The sequence below is a fragment of the Meleagris gallopavo genome, chromosome 1 (assembly GCF_000146605.3).
Source record: "Meleagris gallopavo isolate NT-WF06-2002-E0010 breed Aviagen turkey brand Nicholas breeding stock chromosome 1, Turkey_5.1, whole genome shotgun sequence".
In the NCBI taxonomy this organism is placed as follows: domain Eukaryota; kingdom Metazoa; phylum Chordata; class Aves; order Galliformes; family Phasianidae; genus Meleagris; species Meleagris gallopavo.
Genome location: NC_015011.2, coordinates 96,424,227 through 96,440,651, shown reverse-complemented (window position 1 = coordinate 96,440,651; position 16,425 = coordinate 96,424,227). Strand labels below are relative to the sequence as shown.

The following is a 16,425-nucleotide window of genomic DNA, read 5'->3' as shown; positions in this document are numbered from 1 at the left end:
TATACTGAAAAGAAGAAAACTAAGCCAGTATTATTCCTTTAAACAAAATACAGGAAAAAGTATAATAAGCTTTAGGATTCTCACTAAGAACGTTATATAAAAATCTTAAGGCAAACATACTGCAAGGAACTGTGTATAAAGTTTAGAGAAGTTTGACTCATCAATAAACATCTTAGTTGCTTTGCAATATGTTAAGTCTAAACTCTGAGAGGTAAAGTAGGAATCAAACTTTGGCTGTAACAATGACTCCCATTAAATGGGCTTTACCTGCATTACACTTCAATAAGGACATCATAGAAATAAACCTCAGTCTTTTGTAAACACTTGTTATAAAAAGCAAACACAAGAACAAAACCAGAGCATAGCAGTACAGAAATATCACAAAATCTTTCTGATAGTAATTGTAAGGAATAGGTTTTCACCTACAACATTTCAAAATATTAAACCTGGTACTAAGTAGAATCACTTCATCTGCAAACATCCAGACTAATGTATTACTAAAAATGCAGCATGTTTCAGCAGTGCTAAGTTGCTTTGAACAGGATTCAGCAGAAAATGAGTAAGCAGACTTCTACTCTCCAACAACTTAGTTTAGTTTTAAAAACACTTTCTCAAAGACAAATTTTGCCCCCAACCTCCACACTTCCACTGAGGTTTTCATCAGGAAGCTTTCATCATCAAAACACATCTCACATTAAAATAAGTAAATAAATCAGTGTAATTAACCTTTCCAAAAAATGTCTGGTTTGATAAGATGAGCATGGGTTTTTTGTTTTGTTTTTCAATTAAAACAGCTTGTCATTAAGTGAGAAATTTAAAAACATAGCACTGAATCCCAAACAAAACCCATTTCTTTAAATAAAAGCTATGGCAGTTGTCTCTTTGATGCCTGATGGTGGGCATGTTTAACAGAGACAAATGCAACATGGTCATAACACTTCACAAAATATCCATTTAAAAAAAAAAACAACAACAACACAAAAAAAATTAAAAACAAACAAACAAACATGAGATATAAATTCTTCCATAGCAAAGGATTATAGAGGTGGTTTGAGTTTGTTTTTTTTTTTTAATTTGTTTTGGCCTTTTTTAGGAGGGAGTTTCAGTGTAACTGTACTGTAAAAATTCAATAGGAAAAAGAATGTTACTCAAGGACAGGCAAGAAACTTTTTCCCCTCCTCCAGCAGATAAAAATAAACATCATATTTGAGAGGATTCTACAACATGTCAAAGTAATTCCCTTTTTATATTCTTAAAACTCAAAAAATTACAAGCTAAAATGTTCAGAAGTTTGTGTATTTAATAAAACTAATGCATCTTTTAATCTATTTAGTGTGTAGACTAACAAACACAATGAGCGTAACATCCAATTCCCAGTAATAAAACTCTGCATAAATAAACTGTCTTGACATCAATGCCGTTAAACAAAAGAAAATGATTTTGATCTACTAAAAAATCTTTTAAGGACAAAACAAGAACATTTCTCTGAAATAAACAAGTGACTAAACACTGGTATGCCTCGGTGAAAACACTGAAGTCCCAAACAGTCTAGTGAAGACACACTTTTTGTTATGAACAGGGGAAAAAAATAAATATTCTTCTTGATTACCCACATGGGTTTCTTGCTACTTGTGGCTATTATTAAGAAGTAAAATAGAAAAAGATATTTAAGTTATTGAATTCAAGGCAGCACATTGCTAAATCAAGATGGAAATAGCTACAGATATTTCTCCCTAGCAGAGATTATAATTTAGTAATATTTAAATGGAAGACTGATGCCATAGAAGAATACTTATATATGCTGGAACAGTCTTAATATGCATCAAAGGGTGAAGGAAAAAGGTATATCTAACAAAAAAAAGTCAGAGAAAAAATTGAAAATGTTAGTTGTACCTTAAAGAACCCTGCTTCTGGCCCACACCTGTCATAAACATTCCTGGCTTTACCTATAGCCATGATAATACCTTGCATGTTCGGGGTCAGCATGACCTGCCATAAGGGATTTAAGGTAGAAGTTTGGAATGATTAATATTTTAAGTTTTAAATTCAATATGCTTTTAGTCTCATGCAAGATAAAAAAGCAACTTAATGCATGCATACACTGAAATGGCACGTTTCAATACAAAAACCGTTGTGCGTGTTTTGCAAATCAATCACGGCATGTGTATATATTTTTACTGCAAAACATATGACTTAAAGGAAGCTTAGCAAAAACTGAACAAGTGTGTCAAATACAATTTGAAAAGTACACGGTTAAAACTTCCAAGGAAAAGAGCATGCACTGGTTCAGCATTAGTATCCATCAGGAATTTTGTACTGAATGAGTGCTATCACATGGCCACCAAAGGATAAAATAAACTGTTTCAGATAATCATCCAATCACACTTCATATATACTAGACACAAACCGAATGAACTACACTTTATGTATTGCATACGTATTTCAACATCAAAGTAAACAGACTCACTGCTACAATCACTATTGGTTCCAGAAGCATTTCCAGACAAATTTTTAAAATAAAAACCAAAACATTTAACAAACACAAAACCAAACATAACACACTCATCTCACAGCTACTCACGTCAGATAAGCACAAACAATATGATACCTGCAGGATACTCAGACAGGCCTTTACTCTTTGATATCTGTGAGCAAGGAAAAACTCTCCCTCCTTCCCTGCCCACAGTCTAGCTAACACAACTGGCACAGCAACAAAAGCTGGCCTTCAAGATGAGAAGATGAAGAGCCCTAAACCCCCCAGAAGAGTTTCCCCACACATAAGAACAGCATTAAAAAAGCAAATATGCTTACAAAAGAAACAGTAACATTATGCAGAAAGTTAGCATCTCTGGAAAAAGAATGGCATGTGGACAAGAGTGCCTCAAAAATGAAAAAAGGCACGTCTTTAAAGGTGGAGACTGCACATTTGTGAGAAGAGTAACTCAGTGCGAGGATGGCATTCAAATCATTTTATCCCCCATCCCCCACTCTTAGTTGCAATTGCTGATAATTATGGGACAGAACTTCCCGAAATATCCTTTTATGCAGCAAAGCAAAAGCTTCTCACAGCCCACCAATAACACATGCCCAGATAGCTAAGAATATGGGCCGCATCAACTCTAACCACAAACCAAAACAAACACGGAATACGCAGTGTTAAGGCAGAACTGACCCTGGCAGTGCTGCTTTCTGTTGTTAAAGTAGGCCAGAAGAAAGTACTGTCTCCTGCAATAATGCGACTCTATCATCTGTTCCTCAAATAGTATCAGAGACACTTACCCCTCTGGGTCTGATTTGCAAAATTCCAACAACAATTTACTTTTTTAAGCTTGGGAAAAAAGTCACTTCCAGCAGTCATATCAATTTCAGGTTATTTACCTGATAATTAAATCCTGAAAGTCTAAGAAGCTTAACACTGGCAAATAAAAGATTGGACTTGAACATTACCTTTATTAGACTGACAAGAAAGCACAAACATTAAAAACACCACTCTCTACCCTTATATTTTTAAAATAATGCAGTGGTCCACAGGCTACCACTAGCATTTCAAGGACTATCTGGCCTAGCACAAACATTCAACTTCCACAGCTAAAAAGACAAATATACCTCCAGTGTACACAGCACCATGCAAAGCGTGCCCAATTAGAGTAGCTAGTGCTTTCCTTTCATACTTCATTACAAATTAAGACATCGCTACAGTTACAAATCGTTAAGCATATAGTTATGCACAAATTTGTTAGGTGTCATGATGTGCAAACATGCCAAAAATTCTCATCAGGCAGCACAAGAAAGCACCAAGTAGGAGCGGTGCACACAATTGCAATCAAATGTACCTCATCGTCATAACCCCCCTCCTCTGACTCAATCACAAAAGTCCCTACATCAGGAATCGCCACCTCTACAACTCGCTGGTTAGGAGCTGGTTGAGCTGAGGCATTATGAGAGCTCTGCAGAAGAAAATCATGATCAGTATGTGTGTTGGGAGGGGGAATCACACAGCAGAGAAAATCACAGAGACACAAACTAACAGGCTGATCAAATAAAATGAAATGCACTTTTGAAGTGCATTTCTGACAAAATGATAAATGTATATTCTCTAGTTACTTACAGTTTACTTTATGTAGCACATTTTACAATTAAAATAGAATTATTTAAAAAAATATTTTTTTCCTTTATTCACTAATTACATCTTCATAGGCTAGATGCCACTATTGCAGCTCTGCAGCAACAGATTCAAAGCATTATTTTAGAAGGATACCACCATTTCTTTTCATATTGTCATATCCTCTACCAAAAATTACTAAATATAACCGAGGTATCTGAAGAATTCATGTTAAGAAATGGCAAAAAGTCAAAGGCTAACATTTTCTGATGCACTGGAAAAAAACACAAAAAGCCTCTAGCAATTAAGGTATTAGAAAGAATATATAAAGGTGTGTTACACTCAACAGGCCTGTTTTTTAGAGAAATAACTGCACAGAGATCCAAAGGAAGATCATGTTAGTCACTGAAATTCTTCTGTTAACATAAGCTTGTAAACAACGGAGATGATTTCAGCTACTGCATTCTATCATTTTATGATCGCCGGTTTACAGCACTTGCAGCACTTCGACTCTAATCTAAGCAATCACAGAGTGCAGAAAGAATTCTGTGCTGCTGTTCTACAGCAATCACAATAGCTTTATTTTCTAAGAAAAATTCCAGAAACACAACAGTATCCATTTACACCCAGCACTGTAGAAATATAAAGGAAGACTGCAGAGAAACAAATAAATAGAAAGAACAAAGGGCAGAAAATGGACACAAATGATAATGTGACAAGTAACCAATAATTTTGTTTGTTGTATGTTCTGATGTTGTTTTTCCTTTTTCTAAAATGGACAAACAAAAAGTGGAGGAAAGGGATATGTGACTGCACACCAGAATGAAGATGAAAGCAGAACAACTAAAGAATATGATGATACACTCCAAAGGAAGCATAGTTCTATCTAATCTAAATTCAGATTACAGAGGGTAGATCTCATCAAATAATAGAGGTGCCTCAGATTACCTAGGAAGCAGCTTTATATTTTAACAGCATAAAGACTCTATAAATAAGAGAGTTTGTGGGATTTTGGTTTGTTTTTTGGTTCGTTTGGGTTTTGTTTTTGTTTGGTTGTTTTATTGTAGGTTGTTTTTCTTTTTTTTTTCTTTTTGCCTTTAAAGAACCATTCCCTTTGTTGCAGAACAAGGCAGTAGAAATCAGAATAACCGGGATAAGTAGGCCTATATCTGCCTCACTTAGCGGTTTCCCAGCCACTATCTTGCAAAGATCTAAGGCAATGATTGTATACAACATTTAGCCTGAACAGAAAAAGTTGATACATGGAATCAGGTTTCTAAGATTCCTCCAAATCCCACCAGAAGGATACCCAGAGACCCTAGAAAGAGGATAGCATCAGGCAAGATGTTTTATCCCAACCTGGATATCTGCATGGCTACCCCCTCAGAGGTCATTCATACTACCACAGGGGGGTAAGTATGAGAGGTATTAACATAAGAGGTAACTCATATTAAGCAGGCTCCCACTTAGCTGGTCTCTGCTCTGAGAACTCAACAAAGCCAAGTATGCAGTAGCTTAAATTATTAGTGGTAGAGTACATCTTAATATATGATTAATTTCCCTGCTGGTTTTGATTTTGATTTAGCAGAGAAAGCATGCTCCTTTGCTCTCCTCACACCACAGGAAAAAGGGATAAAATACATTTCAAGTAGAAAAGTTAACAAGTTGTCACATAATTTTCAACAGCTTTAAAAAGATTTTCCTGCTGGCCCCAAAGCTATCTGGGCCCAGACTGCTTTTGTTTAAAGAGAATTTGTACCAGAATTTAGGAAATATATTTGAAATTTTGAGCATATCTAAATTGTTTGTATTGCTCCATATCACTATTTGTTACTAGCTGTGTCCAAAGAAGCCATACTGTACATTTTGCATGTCTCATTCAGTGGCATATGGTTCCAAGTCAGACAAATATATTACTTTAAAAGATGTATTTTTTTTTGCAAATATATTGGCTATTCATATAGAAAAGCAAGACACACTTGCTGAAAGAAAGAACTTAAATGTTAGTTTCTCTAGCAGTTCACGAAGCCATTAATTTCCAATTTTCAATCAGTATTTATTCAGATATGAAGTGAAAACAGTATCACCCAACAGTAATTCTTATTAGCATTATAATATATGCATCTGTTTAATCACAAAGCAAATCACAAAGTTAATTTTCATAAACTTGTGAATTTGCACTAAAACTATAGAATACTGCTGAACTGAGAGTTTTATCATATTACAAATTTTTCTGACCATTTTTGAGCTTTCTTCCATAAATATAATATTCAGAAAAAAAATCTATTTGAGAGCTATTTTAAATTCCATAGCTCTTTTAAGATAACTCACATTCTCAAATTACTCTGGTAAAAATCAATGTTTAAAACAGCATTTCTCAAGTCGTTTATATGGAACATCAATGTTAACTTCTCAAAATAAATTGAACCACCTAACATTTTGAAAAGAGTTTGATGGTGGGGCACAAATATGATTGTCATCTGAGCAATATAGAGCACTCTCAGCAAGTACTTCAATCACAGAGAGTACATCTACTTACAGTATTTTACTTCTATGTTCATTGACATAGTATATACACTTTCTGGATGGACTTGTAGTGTTCAAGAGGCCCTGAAGAACAAATACGTTTTTGCTCATTTTTGTTTTTCCTCCCTTTCCCCTCACCTTTGAGCAGCTATTATCCTTTGCACTTGCAAAATAAAAGGAAGAGTTACTTCAAGCTTAAAAGTATCCTCACCGTATCCATTATAGCTTCTGGACTTCTATCTTCTTGTTCAGCTAAAGCTTTATTGATCGCTTGTACAGAATCTTCTTTTAAGTGCTTTGAAAGATCAGTTCTTGATGGCTGTTCTAAATATTCTGGTTCTCCTGCTTGAACTTAGTGACAGAAACAAGATAATTCCATATGTTAACAGAAGCATGAACTCTAAATTCAGCAGTTTTATTTGGATCATCATAGATAAGGTAACCCACACAGAAGATGCAGGGTAGGTCACATCATTCACAAATCCAACATTTCGTCAGTCTGTGTCATGACATTTTGAACATTTTCATATAAATTGCCTCACAATTTTACATTAGGAACAAATACACCTGTACTGACTAGAAATCCATTAAGGCTTGATTAAGGGGTGTTCAATCATGTTAGGACAACTGAGAAAATAAATGAGGATCTATACAGATTTTAGTAGTACACTAAATGATCTGCAGACAACTGACTTCCAGATATATTTTCACTTTGCAAAATAATCACGAAATAAAAAATAAGCAGAAAACCGGGAGAGAAAAGGTGAAATAAGATAAAGAAATAGAAGACAAAAAAAAAAAGAAAAAAAAGAAAAAAAAACAGATTAAAATTCAGTTACCTTGGTCAAGTAAATAATTAAAATTCAGGATTACACAAATTAGTACTTCTTCCCTTTTTAAGCAGCTAAACCATTTATATGCAAACCAATGATTTTTCATTCACCTGGAGCAGGTGAGGGTGCTGGAGCTCTGGGAATCTGAGATAGCAATTTTTCTTGCTGTGCTTTCTGAGCAAGTTCTGCATCCCACTCTTCAAGTTCTTTTTCAAAACGTTTATTGTCTTCCTTAACATAATCCCTTAGATCAGAAGGCAGTGTGTCCATTCCTACAAGTACCTGCCCCGTTTCTTTGTTGAACTCCTCTGTAGTAAAATACAAATTATATTTCAGACAAAAAATCAGGAGAAGAAAATATATGTTAAATTTTCTCATGTGAATTACTTAAAGCATGTAATACTACATCAAATCTCCCAAACTGTCTTAATTTTTCTTAATATCTATTGGGCACTCTTCTGCTAATAGAGCATATTGTTATTGCTCTTTCAATCTTTGGACAAATTCTTAGGCATCATCAGATCATTACTACTTTGAACAATAAGCCTTCTGGACCTCCAGAGGTCCTTTTTCAATCCCTATGATTCTGTGACTTATATCAGGTACTGGAGGATTAATCAGCTTTAACTGTTCCCCCAGCAAACCCGCCTCCAAATTACTACAGAGGTCATAAACCTGATAGCTGCAAGTCTACTATTAACCTGGCGGCATAGAAACATCAAGGTTATTATCAGTTTTCATTTAAAAATTGAACAAATGCACATTCTAGCTTTTAACTCCATGAATGATCTCGAACATGAGGTTTTCAGTCATCTGTTATTGAGAGTGAGAAAGCACTGTAACAGGCTGCCCAGAGAAATTTTGAATGCCCCATCCCTGGAGGCGCTTAAGACCAGGTTGGATGGGTCCCTGGGCAATCTGATCTAGTACTTGATTTAGCGGCTGGCAACTCTGCCTGTGTTAGGGAGGCTGGAACTTGATGATCCTTGAGGTCCCTTCCAACCCAAGCAACTCTATGATTCATTCTACAGTTCTATGAATCTGTCCATTTTCAGTCAGATCCCTAACAAATGTTAACAGGGCCTATAAACGTCATACTAAGGGCCTTTCCACTCCCTCCCAGTATTTTCACAAGAGCCTTATAATCACGTATAATTATATATTATAACCTGAAAAGAGAAAAATCAAAATCCATACATTTCTTTAGTTTAACATATGGTTGGTAGGTCTATAGAGGGATATATTTCAATACTCTGCAAAAAGTGTCATGTTTCCACTCTCCCATAAAGTTCATGCGAGTCCCAAAGCTTACAAAGAAAAGATGATTTTAATGTCAAGGTCACTTTGCATTTCCTTATTACTGTTCTACACTTCAGGAGATAACACCTCCAAAACACTGAGCATATGATGATCCAAAATCTTCAGAAGTTAGCAAACTTAGTTAATTTTGCTCTTTTCATAATACAGAAACATTGCAATTATCTCTATTAATTTGAAAGTTGAAAATAAATTATTTAATCTATAGAAGCAATTTCACTGACAACTGTGACTATAAATTGAATTTTCAATAATTTTTAAAGCCATTTCAAAGATCTGGAAATCCACCAGAAAAACACTCTTCTTATAAATGCATTCAGTAACTCTGTATCATGCTGAAAACATAAACATATGTTACCTTCTATCAAGTACTGTTCCTTATCATTGATATACATCAAACAGTATGCACTGGCATTCCTGTAACCACCAAAAGAGTCCCGTTCCAACTCTTCCCAAGTTGACTTTGTCACAGAAATGTCATTGTACTTCATCCATCTGTTCTGATGGTGGTCATAAATATATGCCCAGTAATGTCCTGCATTGGCTTGACCTTCATGAACCAACACAGCATGCAATCTATAAGGAACCTAAGAAACAAACAAAATATCATTAAACTCTCCTTGTCAGCATTTTGTTCTGACTATCCACCAATAATAATTGCTACATTAAAAGTAACAAAAATAAAGAGGATCAAAATATGACAGAGAAAAACCAAAAAGCTAAAATCAGCAAACCATTATGCAAAATAACTTTGAATTATTTAAGTTACCATTATGAGCTAAAAGAATCTTAAGTACACAAATAAGCCTGCAGAAGAAATGTCTGCTCTGCTATCTTTACTGCAAGATAACCTCTTCTGTTAATTTCTTAAATATTTGTACTGTTTTTGTATCTCCAGAAAAAGACTAAATATGTCAGTCTTGTGCATATACACTTTGTTCCAGTTCTGACCCAATAACTTTATACTCAATTTTGTAAGATATATGTAAACTCAGGTAATAAACTTCATGCTTTCTATGTGCTATAAAGTGATTTTATTTAAAGGATTAACTGGGACTTTCAGTAATTTCATTTCCAAAGAGTAAAATTCTTCCAGTGAAAATTACAACTGTTCTTCTAGTATGTCAAATGTATCATTACAGCATTGCAAAGAGAAGGCTGGAACACATAAAGAGGTCCTCCCTTTATCCTCCTGGAAGGAAGATAATTTTTTGAACCAGTGTAAAAAGTATCACGTTACACGTGCTCATTGACAAGCAAGAGAAATGAAATACTCAGCTCCTACTTAAGTCATTGGAAATTGGAAGAACAGAATGCTTCTTTACTTAGAAACATTTTAAAAGTATCTTAGTGATTGGCCTGTTTTAACCTCCTGAAACAGTACATGCAACATAATAGAAAAAACTAATCTTCCCTGCTATGCTCAGCGTGCCTGAATGATAGCAGCTTATCTAGGATGAAAAACCTGACAACTTTTACTGCAGTAAAAGTCTGTACTTTGGATAAACCAGCTACTTAAAAAGCTGTAGTAATTTATTTTTTTTAATTTCATTTAAGCACCAAAGTAATCAGTAAAGCATAAATACACATCCAACTATGACTTAAACTCCCTGAAGTTATTTTTAACCTCATTATTCTCTTTCAGACTATATGGAAATGCTGAAGATTTTGCAACCGCCTTTGAACTGTAAAGCTGGCTGACTGCACTGCAGCTGAAGTCAAACAGACTGTCATCCCAGAGACCAAACCGCACTGTAAATCTCTCAAACCCAAGAAGAAATTCAAACAAGTCCGTAAATCTGAATGGGGTGGGGGAGGGGTTTAACATCTAATCAAAACCACATGAAAGTTTTCTTAAAGAGATTGCAAGTCCGTGCACATGCATATAAATATACGCAGATCTTGATTAAAAATGGTAAACCAAGTCTCTTGAGACTTCAATGATAAAATTTCCTCATTATAAAACAGAGCAGTACAATCCTGGGTGAATTTAAATCCTTTTACTTTCCTCCAGCTCTGGAGGGCTGCCTGGCAGTCATCCACGCTCAGTTTCCAGGTGTATGCCCCCCAAAAGTCAATGACTGAGGGACAAGCGAGTTTGATACACACAGGCATCTCTTACAATATGCCATATACCAATGACAATTAAAGGCCGAGGGCAACAGACCAAATAAACAGTCTGCATTAAGCTTCATAGCTTACTCTTACTACTTACGAAACAGAAATGGAACTTCAATACCCTCTTCATATGCAGTTACAGAACAGATACATCAGGGCAACAAAACAAAACAAAAAGAACATACCGCAAACCAAAATAGCAGCCTGATGGAAAAAATTATGAAAATCAGGATGGCATCCTTGCAATGCTAACAATACAACTGACATGAAGAACACTTCACAGTGTGCATCACTGGCCAGCTTATTATTTTAAGAAGAGTAGGAGGATTAGAAACAATACATTCTTAGACGAACAACATTTTCAAATGGTACTTGTGACATCTTTGACTGTATGACTTTATGTGATCCAGTTGACAGTGAACTTGTATGTTACATGTCTGAATGGCAAAACCAGCGTAAGGGGATAAAGCTACCAGTCTCAGCATCTTCAATCAATAGTCACTATAGCAAACCTCTTCACCATCACAAGCCAACTTGGGTGTATTTTTCCCTTTTTGGTTTCTACGTTATCAACTTAGAAAACAGAGGGGAACATTCCTTCTTTAAGACATGCACAGTAACCTATCATACAGGTTATTGCTAAAGTCATTTGTGGTATCAGGGTAACAACCACTGATGTCAACTCTGCTCTTTAAATACAACAGAGTTCTTTGAACCGTAAGAGGGAAAAGAAGCTATGAAGCTTTCTTAGTACAAATTGAGACTAGATGTTGCTTCTCCAGCACCAGCTGGCACCTTATTTTCTCTCACAGCACATTCATGGAAGGAAGAAAACAAAAGGGGAATGAAATAAGCAGTTGATAGAGTCTATCCATTCAGGAGGATGAAGCAAAGTATGGAATTTATGTCACAAAGGGAATATTTAGCTACTGAACCTGTCTGAAATCACAAACTGGAAGTGAAGGTTACTCTTCTGTAGCTCAACTTTTTCATTTGTATGGGTACTTTGGCACAACAGCAAAGAATTGAGTGCATATAGTAGTCTCCTTTCCTTTGACTCACTGTATATCTGACCAACAGGACAGCTTAATATTCTTCCATTCCCTTGGAGAATATTTGCAGTATTGATCTTTTCCTCTAAATAACACAATTACAGGAAGTAAGAGCTTTTATTTTTGAGTCAATAAGGTCTGGAAACACAAAACTAGACTTTTTAAGGAACGTATTTCTATTTGCAGAATAAATAATAGAGCATACATGAACTTTTTAAGAAGCTCCTTATTTTCTCCTCATGTTTTCCTTCTATTCTAAAGAAACTACAGATGTCCAGAGTCTCTTTTAAAAAAATGTCCCCTAACAATCACTTAGCAACATACATTGTTGCTTTCAGGTGCGGCACAGAAACATTCTCTGCAGAACTACATCTTCCTCTATTTCTGGAATTTTCTTTCAAAATAAAATAAAATAAAATAAAATAAAATCTACAATTATGTACTAGGAAAAAGTGTTTTACTAAACAATCTAATTTTTCCAGTGTAATGACTGCTGATGTATCCTTGTTATAGGATGAAATATGTTTCCTCTTATGAAAACATGAGCCAACAAAGGCTATCTATTTGGGCATGAAAACAACAAATTTCTTCATTTTAGTGTTAGATTACATAGACTGTAGCCTTCCTGTCACAAGTATTACTAAAAAATAAAAAGCCTGCCAGTAATAAGATTAAAGAAAGCCAGTTACAGAGTCTGCCTGAAAATCTTAGCAGCAGAGTTCAGCTGCCACATACAAGCTGTGTACAAAATGAAAACGTACCTCAGGAAAAATAAGATGAACAGATCTAACTTGGAAGGACAATCTTGCTACTAACAGAAAGTAGCAGAGGAAGTAAGCTTTACCCTTAAACATGCTTAAGAGAGTGAACATGAACATGTGAATATGAGAAATACTACAGGAGCCACAATTCCAGAGTAAAGCATTCTAAAATTGCTATTTTGATTACAGAGCAGAAGAATTGCCCTAAAATTCTCCTTAGATTAACAAAACGGACAAAGGAAAACCAAAACACTAAAAAACAAAAAGAGTCACGTTGGCATTAACTTAATTATTATTGTAACTACTTTATTAACTAAAAGCAGAAGCTGTAAGTTCCCAGATCTCAGTATAGAAGTTGCAATTTGCAATGGCAGTAAACATTGAGTATAAAGCATAAGAAAATAATAGTTTTGTCACCATAAAGAAATTACTCTACCTAGCAATCAGGTTGAATTAGGGTGAGAAAATTCTACTGTTGTATGAAAACTAAAGTCAGTCAAAAGACCTGATGGAACCTATTTTGGTTTTTCGTCACAAAGTCGCTAAAACTTACATACATCATGTTATATGCACCTCATGTCACGTGTAAAATTCCGTAATGGTCTCTTTCATCTAGCTGTGCATAATTAGGAAGCTTGCAAAACCCATTTTGATTTTCCATGAAATTTCTCAAGCCACTGTATGTAATAGTTGTATACTTACTCATTTCTCAAGCATCTAAGAATTTTAACAGAAGTGACAAAAACATCTGCTTATACAATACAGAAAATATACTTACTTGGATCATTGTTTTGTCAAAGTACATCAATTCAATTGTTCGATGTATTCTAGATATACTTTCTTGTAAATCTAAAAGAGAAGTAAGAATAAAAATTCTATTCTATTAGGCTGCATTACTGTATCAGGCTAAATCTTTATTTTTTCTCATTAAAGGCTCAAACAAAGCTACATCTCACATTTTCTGCATCTGCTTAACTACCTGTAGGTCAAACACCAAATCTCAAATGAGAAAGTAGACAGAATGACTTCTGATCCACTGCTGCTCATTTCCTAGACCTCAACTGACTCCACCTCCACTGGAAAAACTACTTCATTAGTTTTCTCCATGGCATCAAAATGGACAATAAGGTCTACCATTCCAAAAAGCTCAAGAAATGAGCTAAATCCTTCCTCGCTGAAGGGGCTACTCTGCCTTAAACACCTCTGCAGAACATCAAGTTACAACACAGGCCCAGTCCAATATCACTGTGACAGCTAGAATGCATTTGCAGACAGTCCTTCAGTGTAGATTCCACTTTCATTTTGCTCTCTCCATTACCATGCGCACAGAAACCTTTGATAGAACATTAATGCATACTACACTCAGTGCCCAGCATCTTCAGTTTATACACTGCCAGTCTACTGAGATGTGTAACTAACTTCCCTTCCTATGTCCTAGAAGCAATTTGAGAAGTTTGAAACAAACAACTCATCACACACATAGACATTAAGACTCGTTCTCTCCCTTTCCATAAATCCTTTCCAACTGCAACTACATTCTCCAGGTTGTAACAATACCTCTAGTGTCGTTTTCTACTTCTGTCCTCCAGCGATGCAGGCAGCCTTCTAAGACAGAAAGCTCTTCTTCAGTGATGTGCCTTGGTGCTGGATGCATTGGCAGATCAGGAGGAATTCGTGATTGTGTGAATGGTTTATGTATTACAGATCTTTGTACAGGCGATGTGCTTGGAACATCTGAAGAAGAAGGCCCCTGCTGCTCTACTGTGCTGCATTCATTCAGAACATAAAATACCAAAACTAAATCAACAAGTACACAAACTAAAAGCCACACTATAAAAATAAGTTTTTCACTCAAATAGAAACATTTTAAAGGTAATTACCAACAGAGCAATCCAAAAAAGGCACTGAAAATATCAATGCAAAGATTACTTTATAATGGCTGGAAACTTTGTGGTGTACAAGTTAGCACAATGACAACTATGGTTGCTATTGTCAAAGATAAAGGAATTGGATCAGTCAAGACACAATTTGCTTTACTTGAAATATTATTCGACAGTATCAAATAATGTCATAAAAGTAATCACTGTAGTTTGAAACATTTACTGCTAAACTCCAGACAGAAGAGTTACAGCAACTTGGTTTTTGGCCTATCGACTGTAAAATCCAATAAATTTAGTTCTGTGTTTAACAACTTTTTCATGCCTTATACCTAGCAGGCTTTCTTTTTCTGATCACCTAGCTAGAGCACATGTTAACTGAAGAGCAACAGCGAAAGAACCTCTAATATTTAATATCAAACCATCTGAAGTTGTTTCAAACAAGTCTTGTAACTCAAAGTGGCCAACTTAAAAAAACTGTACGAAAGCAGCAGAACTTTAAAAAACTGTCACAGATTTTTCTGCTCCCATTAAAAAAGATGGTGTTTATGTAATCCTAGGCAGAACGTGAATCTGAAGATCTTCCTAGCAATCCACTACTTATTTATGTTGGGTATTGCATCATGATAAAGCCTGAGGAATTTGGAGTCTTCAGTAGCTGAGAAAGTTGACAGAACATTAAGAGATGTCACCCCATGTAATGTGTTCACATTTCTACAGGCTGACAAAAAAAGTCGAAGTATTTGCATTTTTATATAATAAATTTTCTACATAGGAATTCAAACAAAGTATAGTATTCTTGACATGGTATGTCATGTAATCATTAGGATCTCTCAAACACTTTTCTTATCAATCGACAGTAGTTATGTCACCGTTATATCAGTAAGATTTAAAAATATTTTGAAAGCTTTAGACTAATTTTTTTCACCTCTCTGAAGTACTAATGTAAACATCTTGACTGAACTAGAACCTAGAACCCTACTTTCGGAATGCAAAATAAAGAGCTCTGTTAGAAATTGTTAGTGTCCACCTATCCTAATTGATACTGTACTTTATTAAGTATTACTAACAGTTTCTAGCTTCAACAATGAGAAGAATAACGTTAATGGGTCTCCCTAGTACTTTGGCTATTATGAATTTAAAAACTCAATTCAAAATCTCAGTCAGAAATGTAAGGAGCCAATAAGAAAAGTTTAAATCTCAGGCAAAACTAAAAGAAAGTCTACACCAGAAACTTGGAAGCTCTGCAGCACATACATACTGCCCAAATTCAAATTCTTAATACATTCCACCTGAGAAACAGTAACCTCATCAGATATTGTGATTGTTTGGAAATGTAGATGTCCTTTCAGGTAAGCAAAGGACAATGACTTGCTGTCAAAAACTATACAAGTACTGATGGTCCATCAAGCACTATAGTTCTTGTATTTTGTTTAGAAGTGGTAGTTCTCCACTAAAGAAGTACTTATTTATTATCCAGGGCATTAGACAGCCCTGGATTTTTAACATCTGGTTTTTAGTAACCCTCAGGTAGACATCTAGTTGAAACAGATTTCTTCCCCTCTCTCTCAGCTGCTGGGTTTGCACTGAACACATCGCTTGCATCTCACAGTGGAAGAGGGTGCCCTTACCTGGGTGAGGTCTGGGCAGGCAGCGTCCCACTGGAGGGGGCACTAGCACCCAGGTCATCCACTGGAGACGTGCACACCGGCTTGCTGGAGGCAAACTCCAAGGCGTACTGCAGGACATCTACCAAGGGGAATCGTTTAGGACCAGAACCATAGCTTAAATATCTGTTAACCATAAAATGTATTAATGCCATCACTCACAGATACAAAA

At 35.5% G+C, this 16,425-nt stretch overlaps 1 protein-coding gene across 4 annotated transcripts in view; it reads right to left on the bottom strand.

Moving 5' to 3' along the window:
* Positions 1-16,425, bottom strand: part of USP25 (ubiquitin specific peptidase 25) — a 62,707-nt gene that overhangs the window by 11,546 nt on the left and 34,736 nt on the right. For 3 of the 4 annotated variants that reach the window (XM_031556633.1, XM_031556626.1, XM_031556630.1), the window contains 8 exons: positions 16,218-16,379; positions 14,267-14,475; positions 13,488-13,558; positions 9,137-9,365; positions 7,572-7,769; positions 6,840-6,979; positions 3,834-3,947; positions 1,894-1,989 (listed from right to left, as the gene is read on the bottom strand). In XM_031556633.1, coding sequence (XP_031412493.1) covers positions 1,894-1,989; positions 3,834-3,947; positions 6,840-6,979; positions 7,572-7,769; positions 9,137-9,365; positions 13,488-13,558; positions 14,267-14,475; positions 16,218-16,379 — 1,219 coding nt within the window. The remainder of the gene's footprint in view (positions 1-1,893; positions 1,990-3,833; positions 3,948-6,839; positions 6,980-7,571; positions 7,770-9,136; positions 9,366-13,487; positions 13,559-14,266; positions 14,476-16,217; positions 16,380-16,425) is intronic. The other variant, XM_031556634.1, reaches the window with a different exon arrangement.